The sequence below is a fragment of the Sinocyclocheilus grahami genome, unplaced genomic scaffold (assembly GCF_001515645.1).
Source record: "Sinocyclocheilus grahami isolate Dianchi unplaced genomic scaffold, SAMN03320097.WGS_v1.1 scaffold27.1, whole genome shotgun sequence".
Lineage (NCBI taxonomy): Eukaryota > Metazoa > Chordata > Actinopteri > Cypriniformes > Cyprinidae > Sinocyclocheilus > Sinocyclocheilus grahami.
Window position 1 is genome coordinate 1753936 of NW_015505206.1, and position 17157 is coordinate 1771092.

Here is a 17157-nt window from a genome sequence, read left to right on the forward strand (position 1 = left end):
CCCCAGCAAAAATATGTGCTGGCATTAACAGTCCAAAATCCAACAAACTGGATTAAAAAAGAGGAGCTGTTGTTCTCCAGAATATTTGAACAATGTTTGTGGTTATGTATGTCCTTGTGTCCGTTTTAACAAGGTTCTCAAGTTGCTCTTCTGAGTGAAGTCTTCTGTCGATGAACGCCGGTGCCGTAAAGTTTGGTTGCTTGCGTCTCGAAAGCGTTGACCATCTGTTTGACCACCTCCTCAAAAAATACTGTCGCTAATTGTGAGTGGAGCAAAGATTTGAACTCAAATGACACCTAGAGAGGGAAAACACATATTGGTCAAATTTGCTAAAAATTTTTACCAAAAAGTTATCTTATGTACTGTATGATTTGAAATAGTGAGCTTTGATGCTAAAGTTTAGTTGAGTTAGGGTTTTTTTGCCTAATTAACAAGGGCTTTGTACTGCTAACATTCATTCATGTTTTAGTCTTCATTCTTTTTAATCAATGGGTACTTTAATCTCCCAAATCCCTGTCTCCATCCTGTGATGTCCATCGCACCATGTTTAATCTGGTGACATTTAGGTCGTACAGTTCCCTCCAGCAAAGGAATCGTTATCATCCCTGTCTTCGTTACTGGCTATTTAAGGAGAACCGGAAAGGCAACTCACATGTGGTATAAATGGCACTAATCTGGTCTAATACCTCTGCTCACTTTGAACAGGATTTATGGGATTAAACCACCAAAGAGGAGGAACACGAGTAAAAGAAGTGTCAAACTGAAGAATGTAGACTGTAATAGTGTGTGCGTGTCTCTGTATTTGCCAGTTGCACTACTTACAAAGAACTCTACATTGCAGGATTCGGTCTGGCCTGCAGCTCCAGGAGTAAATCGCCACAATGTCTCAAGGTGATTAAAGAGCATCCCGTCTGTACACACCGCCTGAAACACAAGCACAAACTTCAGACAGACGGCCACTGACAGCTTACTAGGCCAATATGTAAGCTGATCCTATGATGCATGGACATTTTGATGCTTTGTTGGCTTAGGACAAACATCAAATCAATACCACTTAATCTACCTGAATCTAGTTCAAATCTCTTAAAATTCACAACCTCTTTTTGTTAAAACGAGAATAATGTCTAGCATTCCCAATTGAAACTGTTATCTAATTTACAAATTGTTTTTAGACTCACTCGGACTTGGTGGTTCGGGATGACTGTGACCTCAGAGGTGTACCGTTCAATGATCGGGGGGAACCCGATTTCAAGCTGAGCTCTCATGTCCCCATTCCGCCCCCTCGTTACCTTTGACTTCTTGCACCAAGGCACAAACTGCTGGTACTGGTCCACATTGGCAACAATGTTGTACATCTGCTCAGGTGAGTAACTAGAGGGAAAATCAACTTGTGTCAACAAGGATATCGCTAGATGAGAATTACCTTGTAGTTAAAGTGAAGATGTTATGGTTTTATGTAACAGTGGTGTGTGCGTACCAAATGCTCCGGCTCTCTGAGTACTCCATTCTCCGTGTTATGAGGGGGGCTGACAAGTTAATAAAGCTCCGGGTGGGCACCATCTGAGAAGATGCTGAAGGAGGAGGTAAGCTTACCCGCCTTGTAGCTAAGATGCCACATGAGCTCAAGTGTCTAAAAAACAAAATGAAAATAGAAACAGAAGTTGTTATTACCTGACAAAAGCAGAATACCTGGATATTAGTCAGTCTTGTCATGTGTCTCTAAAGGGCGGCATCATGCAACTTGCATGTTGACCGATTTGTTCACGACAAATGTAAAAAAAGACGATGTGACGCAGTGTTTTTAGAAATGTCTGTGTTGACCCGGTAAAATGACGTACTTTCTAGTAAATAGTAAAGAGCAGCCGATCAATACAGCTAAACCGCTGAATGGCACACGGCCAGAAGCTCTGCGGTATTCAAATGATGCACACGCTACACGTTCCGATCAGAATACTTCGAATCTTTTAAAAACAAATTAATTTACTGGATAACATCTTTATGTAATAGTTACGTTATAGCATCGGGCATACTTGACAGATCTGGCACTCTCGGTACTCTCCGCTGACAACAGTTCTTTCAGTTTCACCGTCTCGTGACTTCGCACTCTCCTGCGAGTTATATTACACCAGCACTAGCTGCTCTTCTGCTTTGTTCAGCATTCCTACACGATTCACAATTACCTGCAACACAGTCGCTCAATTCAGCAGGGTTCACCAGTGCAACCATTTAAAATGAACACTGGACGCATATATTCATTTAGGCTACAGTTGTTGAACTAAACCGTAAAAGAAACTAAAAGCACCTGGCCATTTTCTGAACTAGTCAGTACGCATTCGACTAATGATTTATTAACAAAAGGGATATCTCTCTCTCTCTCTCTCTCTCTCTCTCTCTCTCTCATATTGATAGGTAGCCGTTTTATCAATATCAAGTACAGGCTGAGAGACACTGTTGGTTTTACCTGATGGTGCAGTTGGAGTGACAGATCTGGCACTCTCGGTACTCTCCGCTGACAACAGTTCTTTCAGTTTCACCGTCTCGTGACTTCGCACTCTCCTGCGAGTTATATTACACCAGCACTAGCTGCTCTTCTGCTTTGTTCAGCATTCCTACACGATTCACAATTACCTGCAACACAGTCGCTCAATTCAGCAGGGTTTCACCAGTGCAACCATTTAAAATGAACACTGTACGCATGTATTCATTTAGGCTACAGTTGTTGAACTAAACCGTAAAAGAAACTAAAAGCACCCGGCCATTTTCTGAACTAGTCAGTACGCATTCGACTAATGATTTATTAACAAAAGGGATATCTCTCTCTCTCTCTCTCTCTCTCTCTCTCTCTCATATTGATAGGTAGCCGTTTTATCAATATCAAGTACAGGCTGAGAGACACTGTTGGTTTTACCTGATGGTGCAGTTGGAGTTTCTCCTCATGACACCGCACGACTGTCTTTCTGACATCTCCAGAGCCCGGAGTCCCTGGACTAAAAGCGAAGTGGCCTTCTTTGCCATTTGTGCTGTTGGAAGCTTGTAAAATCACTGGAGCTTTTCCGAAGAATCCCTGCGCAATGATAACCGTGTCAGTGGCCGTAATAAGCGGCGGCTCCGCTGGAACTGAACGATAGTGGAGTGACTTTACTATTAAGGGCAGAGCTGTGGAGCTGTGGAGCGACGCTCTGAGGGGAGGAGTTGAGAAGCGCAGGTGCTTAGGCGCTCGTGAAGTTATTCACCTTCAGGGGATTCTCTTTGGCGCGTCATTGACTGAATTATGCGCTTTAGGGAAGTAGTTCTCATCCTTTTCAGTCCAAGGCCCCCCATTGTTCACAACAATATTAGAAGGCCCAATGACTTTTTATGTTGTTTTATGATTTAGTGAATAAAGCTTAAAGATGAGGATTTCTACCCAATATAGATTTTAGCAGAAAAAAATGTATGTTATTAAAAGTATAACACCCATAGAGGTAGGCCTATGAGACCAATAAATCCCACTTTTTAAAGTTAGGCTACCTCATCTATCCAGGTTTTCCAAGAACATGGTGGGAACCAGTTGCTGAAAGAATTAATAAACTACATTTTCCCCCCAACATCCGAGAAGCTGTTTCACTCTGATATATTCTACAATAGGGAAGAAAAGGCAATAGCAATTTCCATTTCGTGCCGACTTTAAATCATTTAAAGTCACTCTGAGGCCCCCATGGACGTTTGCTGGGGCCCCTGGTTAAGAACAACTGTGTTAGTGTACACAAAGAGTTTTCTTTTCTTCTCTTTTCTTTTCTCTTTAAGGGAAAAAAACTATATACTGTAAAATCCATTTAATAACTTAATGATTTAATGTGGTGTGCAACTATCAATTAAAATATTTTATTTGCAAAGATATTAAATTACAAAGACATCATATACTGCATTAAAGGTAATTTAGTATTATTATTATTATTACAACAAATAAGACAATCATGAGTTATGAAGTATATCAAGAAGTTTATTAAGGTTACTCTATTTGAGATGAACAAATAGGGATTTCGTGCCGACTTTAAATCATTTAAAGTCACTCTGAGGCCCCCATGGACGTTTGCTGGGGCCCCTGGTTAAGAACAACTGTGTTAGTGTACACAAAGAGTTTTCTTTTCTTCTCTTTTCTTTTCTCTTTAAGGGAAAAAAACTATATACTGTAAAATCCATTTAATAACTTAATGATTTAATGTGGTGTGCAACTATCAATTAAAATATTTTATTTGCAAAGATATTAAATTACAAAGACATCATATACTGCATTAAAGGTAATTTAGTATTATTATTATTATTATTACAACAAATAAGACAATCATGAGTTATGAAGTATATCAAGAAGTTTATTAAGGTTACTCTATTTGAGATGAACAAATAGGCTTTCAGGTGTAAAAAGTCCAAATTTGATATATTTGTTATGTAAAAATAATAATAATAAAGCAATGATCTTCAGAGTCATGAGGGTCAACAATATTGCTGCCTGCAGGTAGGTTATGCCACACTATTTTTTTTATTTGTCCTTAAATTATAAAACAAAATGTACCGTTTACTATTTATTAATATTAATCTATTAATAGATTATGCCAAAATACTTGTTCCTACACTCTTTATTTCAATAATTTCTGCCTTTAAGATTTCATTCTCTTTCCTTATATATATATATAATTTTTTTTCTATTGTGGGAATTACATCCTGATTGCTTAACTTAAAAAGATGATTTGCCCTGAACATTAGATTAAATTCATTTATTATCGTTCATGTGCATGTGTTATGTTTACATATATTTTACAGAAAATATTGGCCATAACCTGTCAAGAACACAGGCAACGAGGTTAAGGAATCCTTTCAAATGCTAAACGTCTGGAGGGGAGAGGAATCATGTGCTTCGGTCCGAGCCTGACCCAACATGTCATTAACCCATAAAGAGGAACAGGAATAATCCAGATAAGGCAGAGTCAGTAAGTCACTGCAGTGATTGGCTGCTGGAATTAAGATGATGCCACAGAGGGGCTTAAATGTTAACTTTTCATTCAGTACAGGGCTGCAAAGTGCAACAAATTTCTGTTGTGTAATAACTGGATTGACATCAGCCATGACGTTGCTAGAACAGTTATTGATGTAGAAAATGTGGGCTCTCGCAGTCAGATCAAAGTCCACAATTTCAGGTGAGTTGGCGCTGTGGTACACATGGCAAACTGATATGAAATATCAGTCAAATGATACACCTGTACTTTATATCACTTATATCAGCCTAGTGCAGACAGCAGCAATTGCATGCGATACAGTATAAAGAGTTATGTCGGCACTGAATGCTCTACACACCTGATCATTTTAAATATTTGGCTTTGATCAGTGCACAAAGGAGCACACTTGAATACTTTATGTCCAAGACATGCTCAACACTAGTTCTAAATAAAGGTTCTCTATTGGCAATGATGATTCCATGAAGAATCTTTGACAATCGTGTAACCTTCACTATTGTACAGAATGTTCCTTATTGTGGAAAAAAGGTTCTTTAGATTATTAAAATAGTCTATTTCTCAAATGTTCTTTTAAGAACTGTTGAATGTAAGGTTCTTTGGGGAACCAAAAATGGGTTTGCATTGCTGCAAAAATTCTCTTCTGGAACCTTTATTTTTTAAGAGTAAAGAACAAACACAGCTGCTAAAATGGCCCAGTTACAGTTTCACAGTGTCAAATATAGGCTTGTTTTCTTACAAGGCCAATACAGTTCATTGTGTTCTGTTGGTTACTGAAACTAGATATATTATGACTTTAAACAAATGTGAAGATCCTTTGATTTAATTCAAACCCAAGAACTAGAAACACATGCATTGCGATGGCTGATCCTTGCATTAAGTGGCTTAAGTTGGTTATGTGACTGTCTCACCAAAATCTCTCGTGTTAGACCTAATCCTCTTCAATAGTCCCTGATCAGAGTCCTCAACTTAGACCGGACGTCGTCAGAATACGCAAATTACTACGTCAATGTGTGTATGTTATTGCACTCTGTCAATGAACAATCTCTGCTGTCTTCTGGGTGCTGTATTGTAGTGTGAAATAGCAGGGCAAAGGAATGGGAACTTCCTGTTACCTTTTGCAAATTATCACATAACTGACTAAGTTTAGTTTAAGCAGATAGTTCTTTTTGTGTGTATATATATATATATATAGGCTGTAGATCTATAAATACCAGAATGAAGGTGTAAGGTATCTGTGAACCTGTGATGTGCTGGGAATCGCATCAGTGACATTGGCATGTGATCCAGTTCACAGTGTCCTTGAATGAAACACTCACAAAATAGAGCAAAATAATGACCTTGCATAGGTTTGGTGTGCTCTGGCCTCACTGTTCTAGTAAACAAATGAAGAAAAATGTGAAACACTGATGGTGGTCTTGTGCGTGAGAGGCAGACAGTCCTTGAGATGAAATTCTGTACAGAGTTCAACACTGAGGAATACAGAAGAAGTAGACGAAAAACACAAAGACTTTATTTTCACTGGTTCTGTGTTGTACAAATCACAGTTATTAAGAGTATGTTAGTGATTCTAGCATAAAGTGCCATTAGAAACACTGCAGTACTAGTTTCAGCCGAAAGCTTAATATGTCAGCATTTTGAAATTGTAAATATAGTGCGTTTCATACCTCAGGGCTTATGAAAAGAATCGTATAGGATGTATAAGCATCATATCTGTGGATCTGTATTGGGTGCAGAAAAGATGAGTTTGCTCATTGCTCGGATGTACTGAGAGCCATCCATGGAGGTGAGTTTGAGGCTGCTCATGGGTAGCAGGGCTCTGTTAGTGTAATATCTGAGGAATGGAGCCTGGGCTTCGATCGCCTCCATATACACCTAACAATAGAGACAAGAACATGCTAAAATGGTCAGTGGGAGAACTTGCACAATTGGTGGCTGACTAAATACTTTTTTTCCCCACTGTATGTGTGTAGTATAGAATACCTTATAAAACAATATTTTCAACATAGATAGATATATAGATATGGACATACCTGAATATCAACATTTGTATGTAGATAGATAGTAGATGGATTAATAATAATAATATCAAAAGTCATTTATATATTCTAAGTTTCACACTATAATAACAACATACCACTATTCTTTCCAATTCTTTACAATTACCCCAAAGGTCTAATTTGATCTTTTTACTTAAAAGTAAAAACAATATTAAAATCAATTCTAAAAACACACATCCCTTGTTAACAAAATATTAATAAATTAAATAACACAATGAAGAAGACCATAGCCATTCATTAAATGTGCTATTATAGTGAAAATGTCCTCAGAGGAGTTTAAAAAAAAAAGAGGATGAACATTACTTTAATATATTACTGTAATATTAATATTATTGTTGTGTTGTTCATCCTTTTGCTAGGCCAATTGTTTGTTCTTATCGAAAGCTTTAAGATTAATTTATAAACATTTTGATTTATTAAATTCTAAAATAATCAAACCCAAATCAATATTTCACATCTGTTTATTTATTTGCCTCTGAATCAAGCCCTGATCTTTCGGAATCAGACATTCTCTCTTTCACGCTCACTCAGAGGCTGGCGGCTTGCTGTAGCACCTGTATGATGTCGTCTGTGTCCTGAGCTGCATTCTGGAACACAGACTGGCAGTGCTGCAGGTACTGATCATACAGGCTGCGTGTGTGTGCATCAACTTCCAGAGCTTCCTCGCTGGGCTCAGTCCTCTTCAGGTTCATCAGGAAGTCTGTGTTGACTGGTCCGCATTCAATCAGGCTCACACTGCAGCATGGGAGAGATGTAATGGATTTAGGATAGTGTAGCAATTTATCTGAGGCTCATTTTGGAACATTTAATAAGCAAAATGGTTCTATTCGCTTATGCAAATGTAGTTGTGCACATATAATACTCACTGGATATTGAAGTGCTGGAGCAGTATAGCCAGGCTCTCACAAGCACCCTCTACTGCAAATTTGCTAGCACAGTAGACCTCATTGAATGGTAGTCCTGAGTTTCAGACAAAGAACATCCATTCATTCATTCATTCATTCATTCATTCACACACGCACATTTATTTATTCATTCAAATTGGGTTTATTTCTTGTTGCAAGCAATCTTGAAGGTGGCATATCATGAAAATCTGACTTTTCCAGATTTTAAGTGCTATAATCCGGTCCCCAGTGCATCTACACAACAAAATCCCCCAAGTTAAATCAACTCTGCTCAAAGTACATATTGTCCCAATCTACAGAGTGTTAAAGTAACACTGAAGCAGAGTTACCACTGTTGAGGATTATGTGGTAAGTTTTCATGTCTAAAAGCCTGAGCAGTAGTTGTTCATCTTCAACATTGTTAACAGTGGGTTTTCTTTACTAATGCTCAATCAAGTGGGAGAACTTGCACAATTGGTGGCTGACTAAATACTTTTTTTCCCCACTGTATGTGTGTAGTATAGAATACCTTATAAAACAATATTTTCAACATAGATAGATATATAGATATGGACATACCTGAATATCAACATTTGTATGTAGATAGATAGTAGATGGATTAATAATAATAATATCAAAAGTCATTTATATATTCTAAGTTTCACACTATAATAACAACATACCACTATTCTTTCCAATTCTTTACAATTACCCCAAAGGTCTAATTTGATCTTTTTACTTAAAAGTAAAAACAATATTAAAATCAATTCTAAAAACACACATCCCTTGTTAACAAAATATTAATAAATTAAATAACACAATGAAGAAGACCATAGCCATTCATTAAATGTGCTATTATAGTGAAAATGTCCTCAGAGGAGTTTAAAAAAAAAAGAGGATGAACATTACTTTAATATATTACTGTAATATTAATATTATTGTTGTGTTGTTCATCCTTTTGCTAGGCCAATTGTTTGTTCTTATCGAAAGCTTTAAGATTAATTTATAAACATTTTGATTTATTAAATTCTAAAATAATCAAACCCAAATCAATATTTCACATCTGTTTATTTATTTGCCTCTGAATCAAGCCCTGATCTTTCGGAATCAGACATTCTCTCTTTCACGCTCACTCAGAGGCTGGCGGCTTGCTGTAGCACCTGTATGATGTCGTCTGTGTCCTGAGCTGCATTCTGGAACACAGACTGGCAGTGCTGCAGGTACTGATCATACAGGCTGCGTGTGTGTGCATCAACTTCCAGAGCTTCCTCGCTGGGCTCAGTCCTCTTCAGGTTCATCAGGAAGTCTGTGTTGACTGGTCCGCATTCAATCAGGCTCACACTGCAGCATGGGAGAGATGTAATGGATTTAGGATAGTGTAGCAATTTATCTGAGGCTCATTTTGGAACATTTAATAAGCAAAATTCGCTTATGCGCTTATGCAAATGTAGTTGTGCACATATAATACTCACTGGATATTGAAGTGCTGGAGCAGTATAGCCAGAAGCACCCTCACATATAATACTCACTGGATATTGAAGTGCTGGAGCAGTATAGCCAGGCTCTCACAAGCACCCTCTACTGCAAATTTGCTAGCACAGTAGACCTCATTGAATGGTAGTCCTGAGTTTCAGACAAAGAACATCCATTCATTCATTCATTCATTCATTCATTCACACACGCACATTTATTTATTCATTCAAATTGGGTTTATTTCTTGTTGCAAGCAATCTTGAAGGTGGCATATCATGAAAATCTGACTTTTCCAGATTTTAAGTGCTATAATCCGGTCCCCAGTGCATCTACACAACAAAATCCCCCAAGTTAAATCAACTCTGCTCAAAGTACATATTGTCCCAATCTACAGAGTGTTAAAGTAACACTGAAGCAGAGTTACCACTGTTGAGGATTATGTGGTAAGTTTTCATGTCTAAAAGCCTGAGCAGTAGTTGTTCATCTTCAACATTGTTAACAGTGGGTTTTCTTTACTAATGCTCAATCATTACTTCATTAATTGCTTAATTGTTATAATTTTGGAGCATACTGCCTTATAGATAACCTTAAGACTAACATATTGATTCTAACACCCAAAAAACTTTAATTTTGATTTCATGGGGACTTTTATCTGTAAATTTACAGCCACGGGCACCGTCGTTTTGATTTCACAAGCGACAACGGTGTACCAGCTCTAATGCTATGGGAAAAGTTTGAGCAAAACATGCTACCTGTTCTGTCTTTGGCTGCACAGACGAGCACAGAACACTGTTTAGAGTTCCAGCCTCAGAGGTGACAAGAGAGCAGTGGATTTATTAATTTATTTATTGTATATTGCTTCTGCCACACAGATCTAAATTAAACGTGCAATTTATTTCCCAGCTATTTACCTTCACAGACATAACCGACTGTTTTTGTAACTTGTGTGTTTTTAACGTAAACTTGTGTGTGAAAGAGAACTTAGTTTAGTACACGCATACTGTGACAGCCGCTTTCTGTCCTTGTGCTTCGGTTGTGTGCGCTCAGAAAACCGTATATCAGTTGATCCTTTTACTTAAAAATAAAAACAATATTGACATCAAATCTAAAAACCCAAATACCTCATTAACAAACAAAATTAGATCAGTTAACCTCAAAACTGTTTCGAGTGACTAAATCTCTAAAATGTTGATAATCAAATGAAATAACAAAATGAAGAATACCATAGCCGTTCATTAAATGTGTGATTATAGTGAAAATTACCTCTTATTATTACTGTAATAATAAGAGGTATTTAATATGACCTTAATATTAATATTATTGTTGTGGTGTTCATTGTTTTGCTTGGCTGATTGTTTGTTCTTAACGAAAGCTTTAAGATTAATTTAAAATGAATATAAAATAAACTCGAATCAATATTTCATATCTGTTTCATATCCTGATGGAACACAGACTGGCTGCTGCAGGTACTGATCATACAGGCAGCGTGTGTGCGCGTCAACTTGGGCTCAGTCCTCTTCAGGTTCATCAGGAAGTCTGTGTTGACTGGTCCGCATTCAATCAGGCTCACACTGCAGCATGGGAGAGATGTAATGGATTTAGGATAGTGTAGCAATTTATCTGAGGCTCATTTTGGAACATTTAATAAGCAAAATGGTTCTATTCGCTTATGCAAATGTAGTTGTGCACATATAATACTCACTGGATATTGAAGTGCTGGAGCAGTATAGCCAGGCTCTCACAAGCACCCTCTACTGCAAATTTGCTAGCACAGTAGACCTCATTGAATGGTAGTCCTGAGTTTCAGACAAAGAACATCCATTCATTCATTCATTCATTCATTCATTCACACACGCACATTTATTTATTCATTCAAGTCAAGTCAAGTCAAGTCACCTTTATTTATATAGCGCTTTTAACAATACAGATTCAAATTGGGTTTATTTCTTGTTGCAAGCAATCTTGAAGGTGGCATATCATGAAAATCTGACTTTTCCAGATTTTAAGTGCTATAATCCGGTCCCCAGTGCATCTACACAACAAAATCCCCCAAGTTAAATCAACTCTGCTCAAAGTACATATTGTCCCAATCTACAGAGTGTTAAAGTAACACTGAAGCAGAGTTACCACTGTTGAGGATTATGTGGTAAGTTTTCATGTCTAAAAGCCTGAGCAGTAGTTGTTCATCTTCAACATTGTTAACAGTGGGTTTTCTTTACTAATGCTCAATCATTACTTCATTAATTGCTTAATTGTTATAATTTTGGAGCATACTGCCTTATAGATAACCTTAAGACTAACATATTGATTCTAACACCCAAAAAACTTTAATTTTGATTTCATGGGGACTTTTATCTGTAAATTTACAGCCACGGGCACCGTCGTTTTGATTTCACAAGCGACAACGGTGTACCAGCTCTAATGCTATGGGAAAAGTTTGAGCAAAACATGCTACCTGTTCTGTCTTTGGCTGCACAGACGAGCACAGAACACTGTTTAGAGTTCCAGCCTCAGAGGTGACAAGAGAGCAGTGGATTTATTAATTTATTTATTGTATATTGCTTCTGCCACACAGATCTAAATTAAACGTGCAATTTATTTCCCAGCTATTTACCTTCACAGACATAACCGACTGTTTTTGTAACTTGTGTGTTTTTAACGTAAACTTGTGTGTGAAAGAGAACTTAGTTTAGTACACGCATACTGTGACAGCCGCTTTCTGTCCTTGTGCTTCGGTTGTGTGCGCTCAGAAAACCGTATATCAGAAGTTTAAACTAATATGGTTTAAAACGCATGATTTCAGCGTGATTTTGATAAACATGATAATCAGAACCAAAACAGACGTTTTTAGCAGGTCCCAGCTGTAATGGTGTAGCTCTATTCTGGAAAAGGGGGCGGGGAGCAGCAGCTCATTTGCATTTAAAGAGACAGGCCCGAAAAACAGAGTGTTTCTCCTTCCACTCAAAATAGGCATTTTCAAAATGATATAATAAATGATCTGTGGAGTATTTTGAGCTGAAACTTCAGACACATTCTGGGGACACCAGATACTTAATAATATGTCTCCTTGAAGCTTAAAATGGGGGAAAAGTGCCAATAGTGTGAGGAAAAATAAACTTACTTTAAGAGATATTACCTGAAAATAAGTGTTTTTATAAACATTTAAATTTTTGACACCTATTTTGTAGTTGTATTTCATATGCAAATTGAACTTATTTTTTAAAGCTGGATAATGACATTAACTCTGTAACATTGACACTTATCAAACTAAACTGAATCAACACTGATCAGAAATTAAGCTAAATAATGACACCATTGCCTTCTGTAGAGCTGCTTTACAGCTGACATTGAATTTATTTCACAACTGATTAATTATTATTATTTATTTTTTTTCCTTTTTATTACTGTGAAGCTGATTTGTCAGTCTGTGTTGTATAAAGTGCTATATAAATAAATGTGGCTCCATGTTCTTTAGAAATTAAAAGACAAGATCATTTTGGAATATTAAATAGGCAAAATGGTTCTATTTGCTCATGCATGTAGTTGTGCACATATAATATTCACTGGATATTGAATCTTATCTTTTCATTTCTAATGAACATTGCCACATTTATTGATATAGCGCTTTATACAACACAGATTGACAAATACTGATTAAGAAAATTATTTTTGGAATGAATTGCTTTCCTTGCTGCATGTTTTTGAAAAATCTCACTTTCTCTCTGTCTTTGAGTCTCTCCCTTCACCCCCACTAACCCTGAAGTCCTCCCATGCTGCCAGTCACAAGGATTCGTCCATGTCTCTTTTTCTTCATGTCTGGTAGGAAGGTCTGTATGGTGCGGAGAGTGCCCAGCAGATTGACGTCCAGGATTGCATGTATAGTGTCCAGTGAGTGGGCTTCCAGAGGACCCATCAGACCTACACCTGCATTACAAACTAACACAAAGACGTTGGGGAGGGAATTAATGAAATAATTGATCCCTTTGGTGAAAACAGGGCTTTATATACATATTTTATATTTTAGCAGTTAATTTCAAGGATGCCTGTACATTTAAACAAACTTTTCCCTTTGAAAGGCCAGAATGTCTTTCTTTCTCTTACCTAGTATGTCAATTCTGCCCTCTGTAATGTTTCTCTTAGCGTCAAGTATAGACTGCTGGTCAGTCACATCCATCTGTAGTATGGCCATAGTGTCTTTATGCAGTTCTCTCACACTCTCCATCAGCCGCTGCTTCTTGTCCAGGTTCCGCATGGTAGCGTAGACTTAACATTAATAATCATTCATACAGTTATTATTATAACAATATACAAGGTAGACTTTTCACTAAAGTTGACTCTATTTTTCAGACATACATGCATGAAAATAAACTGAGTAAATTAAAAAGAACAATACAAATGCATTGTTTTATGTCGGATCATTTACCTTTGTAGGCTTTTGACGGATTTGATGCGAGATGCACAGCCAGGCTGAGTCCAATCCCTGAAGAGCATCCAGTAATGAGAACAACTTTCTGCTCCATTTATGCAATAAAACATAAATAGTCCACAACACAAACGAGACGAGCGCTGCAGTGGTGCTCTGAGGTTGAAGTTATGTGGTCTGTCTAACTGCTGTGTCTCTGATTCAAGTGTTTTAGCTTTCTCTGCTATCACAAGGCCAGCTTGGTGCAAACATTCTGATTTCACACTCTTTTTTTTTTCTTTCACTCCGCAGGTGGAACTTCAAACTGACACACAGTAAATGTCAGCAGCTGTGCTGAATATTAAATTGAAGAAATGTTTACTAAATTATTTAAAATGACAAAATTATAATGGGGACTATTTATAATTTGATTGGGGAAATAAATAATATAGATTTTAATCATTTTTTCATCAATGCTGTGAAAAAATCGGAAGCTCTTTTGATGCCATAAAAGCATGGTATCAGCTTCATTAAAAACAGTAATTTTTAAGTTATTGAGTAGAAACTCACTCTCGGGGGCAACACCTATAGAACTAATCCCTTTTCCTATTCTGCTTGGAAAATGTTTTGATAATAGCTAAATCAATATTTTTCAAAAGCAAATTAATGTCACAAGGTGTTGACTGTCAATCTTTTAAAGTATTTTAAGACTTTTCTTTGGTGAGTCTGACAAAGCTGAACATCTGTATTGTCAACCTTCACTCCTAAAAATAAAGGTGCTTCACGATGCCATAGAAGAACCTTTTTGTCTAAATGTTTCCATAAAGAACCTTTAACATCTGAGGAACCTTTCCATTTCACAAAAGGTTCTTTGTGGCGAAAGAAGGTTCTTCAGATTATAAAAAAGTAAGAAAGAAATGGTTCTTTAAAGAACCTTTGACTGAATGGTTCTTTGTGGAACCAAAAATGGTTCTTCTATTGCATCGCTGTGAAGAACCTTTTAAGCACCTTTATTTTTAAGAGTGTTGTTGGGTTTTGTACCGTGAATGTTGTCACACTTATCAACGAAAATAGCTTCTCACCTGCACTACTGTATATTGCATTGACTAGTCCCTCTAGATAATTGTCAAAAAATTATTTCTGCAAAATTATAACCTTACTTTTTCATCAACATGATTTGTCTTGGAATCTGTAACCAGTCCTTCTGAATGAGAACACATTTCGTTTTTTTATTTAAAAAAAAATTATTAACAATGTTCATTATCCATAAAAGACAAACAAGCTTGTATTTACATCTTTACAGTATATACATGTTGACTAAATTAAAGTGGCTTGTGGTTAAATAACAAAACAGGAATATAAAAACAGCAATATCATATAAAAAAATCCTTGATCAAATTGTTACGTGAGATATGAAAGACAAAGTGACAAGTCCATAACTCTTCAGGATAAAATGTCTTGCTTTCTCCTTTGTATTCAACTTGAACTTTCGGCTTTCCTCCATCACTGATGACTTGGAAAGACCAGTGCTTCATGTCAGACTGCACAACTGGGTCATCAAACTTTCTACCGATCAGCCTCTTGGCGTCAAACACGGTGTTGTTGGGGTTCATGGCCACCTGGTTTTTAGCTGCATCTCCAATGAGCCTCTCAGTGTCTGTGAAGGCAACATAGCTGGGTGTTGTTCTGTTTCCCTGGTCATTGGCGATGATCTCCACTTTTCCATGCTGAAAGACCCCCACACAGGAGTAGGTGGTGCCCAGGTCAATCCCAATAGCAACTCCTTTTGCAGACGACATGTTGGATTAGACGTAACTGTAGGCTAGTAAAACACAAAAAAGAACAATCAGAATCAGAAATGTTTCTAAATTGACAAATACAATACAATAATTTGTAAATACAAATTATTGTGCAAATGCCACTTTCTGTCTGTTTCCAGTCAATATGACACTTCCCACAATAACAGTAAAAGAAAAGCCTTTTCTCGTACATATCTATATGTATTGTACTCTGATCATGACAACAAAATTTGTTCAATGCTCTTTTTTCTCTATGCGAAAAATTACCAATGAATACAATTTTCTAGTTTATTTTAGGAAGACTAGACTGCCTACATATATGTACATGTAGCCAACATATAAACTCATATTCTATGCAACATATCAATTACACAATATATTTAGCTTATTCCCTATTGTAAAATAAAGGTATACTTACTGTAGAGTAGATTATTAACTGTGATGAATTTACACCTTAGTGGAGTAAATCAGGTCAGACTGTTTTTGCTCTCTTTACAGATCGCTCCTGTTCAGCTGAGCTCAGTGTCTTTAGTGGCTGCTTTCGCTCTTTAAATACACCAGAGTGCGCACCAGTTCAAACTCTACACACTTCTGGAAGCGTCCAGTGAATCAGACCAATCAAAACACAGCAAGCAGCCGCGTGCCAGCGTTACGCCAGCTGTCACTGAAGCAGCTGAGAGGAAGTTTATGGACGATTCCAGAATTTTGCTGTGAAAGTACGATAAATACAATGAACTTTAAAAACATGTCTTTTCCCTATCATATTTGAATGCCCTCTTGCACAAATTACGGCAAAACATGGTAAAGTATTTTATGTGTCCGTGTAAATGTTAAGTCTGATTCGTATATTGCGTTAGAAGGCATTACTTGCAGTTATTCTACAACATTTATTTAAAAGCTAGCTACAATTTATATAAGAGCTTCGTTTTATATCTACGATATGAACTATTAATGATAATATAAACGATTTGAATAAATGTGTCATATCTTCATATGAAAAGACCAGTAAATGGCATGCTTAAACAATACTCAGGCAGTATCCATATATTATGGGCTTGTTGCATTGTAGATATCAAGAATATCAGTATGCTTACAGGTCCAAGATTGACAATAATAATAATAATAATTCCCTAGTTAAAGGTTGATGCTAATGAAGGTAATGTAGGTAGTTTCACTAATTATGTTTTATGTATATTTTTTTATGTTGTTTATTTGCCTATGTGGTGTTTTTAATATGCTTTTAGACAAACCATGTTCCAATCCATTAATCAACGCAATTGCTGAGTATTTTCTCCTTAAAGGGATAGTTCACCCAAAAATTAAAATTCTGTCATTAATTACTCACCCTCATGTCGTTCTAAACCGGTAAGACCTCCGTTCATCTTCGGAACACAAATTAAGATATTTTTGATGAATTCTGAGAGCTCTCTGACACTCCCATACACTCTAAAAAATATTGTTTGGACGCAACAAAAAAAATTACCGCAACAGTTTGCATCATTTTTTTTGGAGTTAAGGCAACTTCTTCTGAAATTAAGTTCAACTAATAAA

At 36.8% G+C, this 17157-nt stretch overlaps 3 protein-coding genes across 3 annotated transcripts; all 3 read right to left on the reverse strand.

Annotated features, from left to right (window-relative positions):
- On the reverse strand, window positions 1-3204 carry LOC107567723 (coenzyme Q-binding protein COQ10 homolog, mitochondrial-like). Its single transcript, XM_016253467.1, has 5 exons — window positions 2909-3204; window positions 1478-1630; window positions 1179-1371; window positions 823-924; window positions 1-296 (listed from the first exon to the last, which is right to left on the reverse strand). The coding sequence occupies exons 1-5, from the start codon at window positions 3013-3015 to the stop codon at window positions 138-140; spliced, it is 714 nt and encodes a 237-aa protein (XP_016108953.1). The 5' UTR covers window positions 3016-3204; the 3' UTR covers window positions 1-137.
- Window positions 3205-6513: 3309 nt separating this feature from the next.
- hsd17b1 (hydroxysteroid (17-beta) dehydrogenase 1) lies at window positions 6514-14137 on the reverse strand. Its single transcript, XM_016253457.1, has 7 exons — window positions 13829-14137; window positions 13507-13668; window positions 13162-13341; window positions 11108-11201; window positions 10928-10976; window positions 7603-7734; window positions 6514-6863 (listed from the first exon to the last, which is right to left on the reverse strand). The coding sequence occupies exons 1-7, from the start codon at window positions 13923-13925 to the stop codon at window positions 6696-6698; spliced, it is 882 nt and encodes a 293-aa protein (XP_016108943.1). The 5' UTR covers window positions 13926-14137; the 3' UTR covers window positions 6514-6695.
- LOC107568328 (heat shock 70 kDa protein 1-like) lies at window positions 14109-16126 on the reverse strand. Its single transcript, XM_016254286.1, has 3 exons — window positions 16025-16126; window positions 15237-15629; window positions 14109-14161 (listed from the first exon to the last, which is right to left on the reverse strand). The coding sequence occupies exons 2-3, from the start codon at window positions 15604-15606 to the stop codon at window positions 14109-14111; spliced, it is 423 nt and encodes a 140-aa protein (XP_016109772.1). The 5' UTR covers window positions 15607-15629; window positions 16025-16126.
- Between the last annotated feature and the right edge of the window lie 1031 nt (window positions 16127-17157).

What these genes read in the sequence shown, in the direction of transcription:
- LOC107568328 (XM_016254286.1), bottom strand. Translation starts at nt 15,606, where the DNA reads ATGTCGTCTGCAAAAGGAGTTGCTATTGGGATTGACCTGGGCACCACC. An exon ending in TCCTGAAGAGTTATGGACTT is followed by an intron (nt 14,162 to 15,236) that starts GTCACTTTGTCT and finishes TTTAATATTCAG; the next exon opens with CACAGCTGCTGACATTTACT.
- LOC107567723 (XM_016253467.1), bottom strand. Translation starts at nt 3,015, where the DNA reads ATGGCAAAGAAGGCCACTTCGCTTTTAGTCCAGGGACTCCGGGCTCTG. An exon ending in AACTCCAACTGCACCATCAG is followed by an intron (nt 1,631 to 2,908) that starts GTAAAACCAACA and finishes TTTGTTTTTTAG; the next exon opens with ACACTTGAGCTCATGTGGCA. An exon ending in TCCCGAACCACCAAGTCCGA is followed by an intron (nt 925 to 1,178) that starts GTGAGTCTAAAA and finishes CTTGTGTTTCAG; the next exon opens with GCGGTGTGTACAGACGGGAT.
- hsd17b1 (XM_016253457.1), bottom strand. Translation starts at nt 13,925, where the DNA reads ATGGAGCAGAAAGTTGTTCTCATTACTGGATGCTCTTCAGGGATTGGA. An exon ending in CTCCAGCACTTCAATATCCA is followed by an intron (nt 10,977 to 11,107) that starts GTGAGTATTATA and finishes CCCATGCTGCAG; the next exon opens with TGTGAGCCTGATTGAATGCG. An exon ending in ACACAGACTTCCTGATGAAC is followed by an intron (nt 7,735 to 10,927) that starts CTGAAGAGGACT and finishes TTCCTGATGAAC; the next exon opens with CTGAAGAGGACTGAGCCCAG.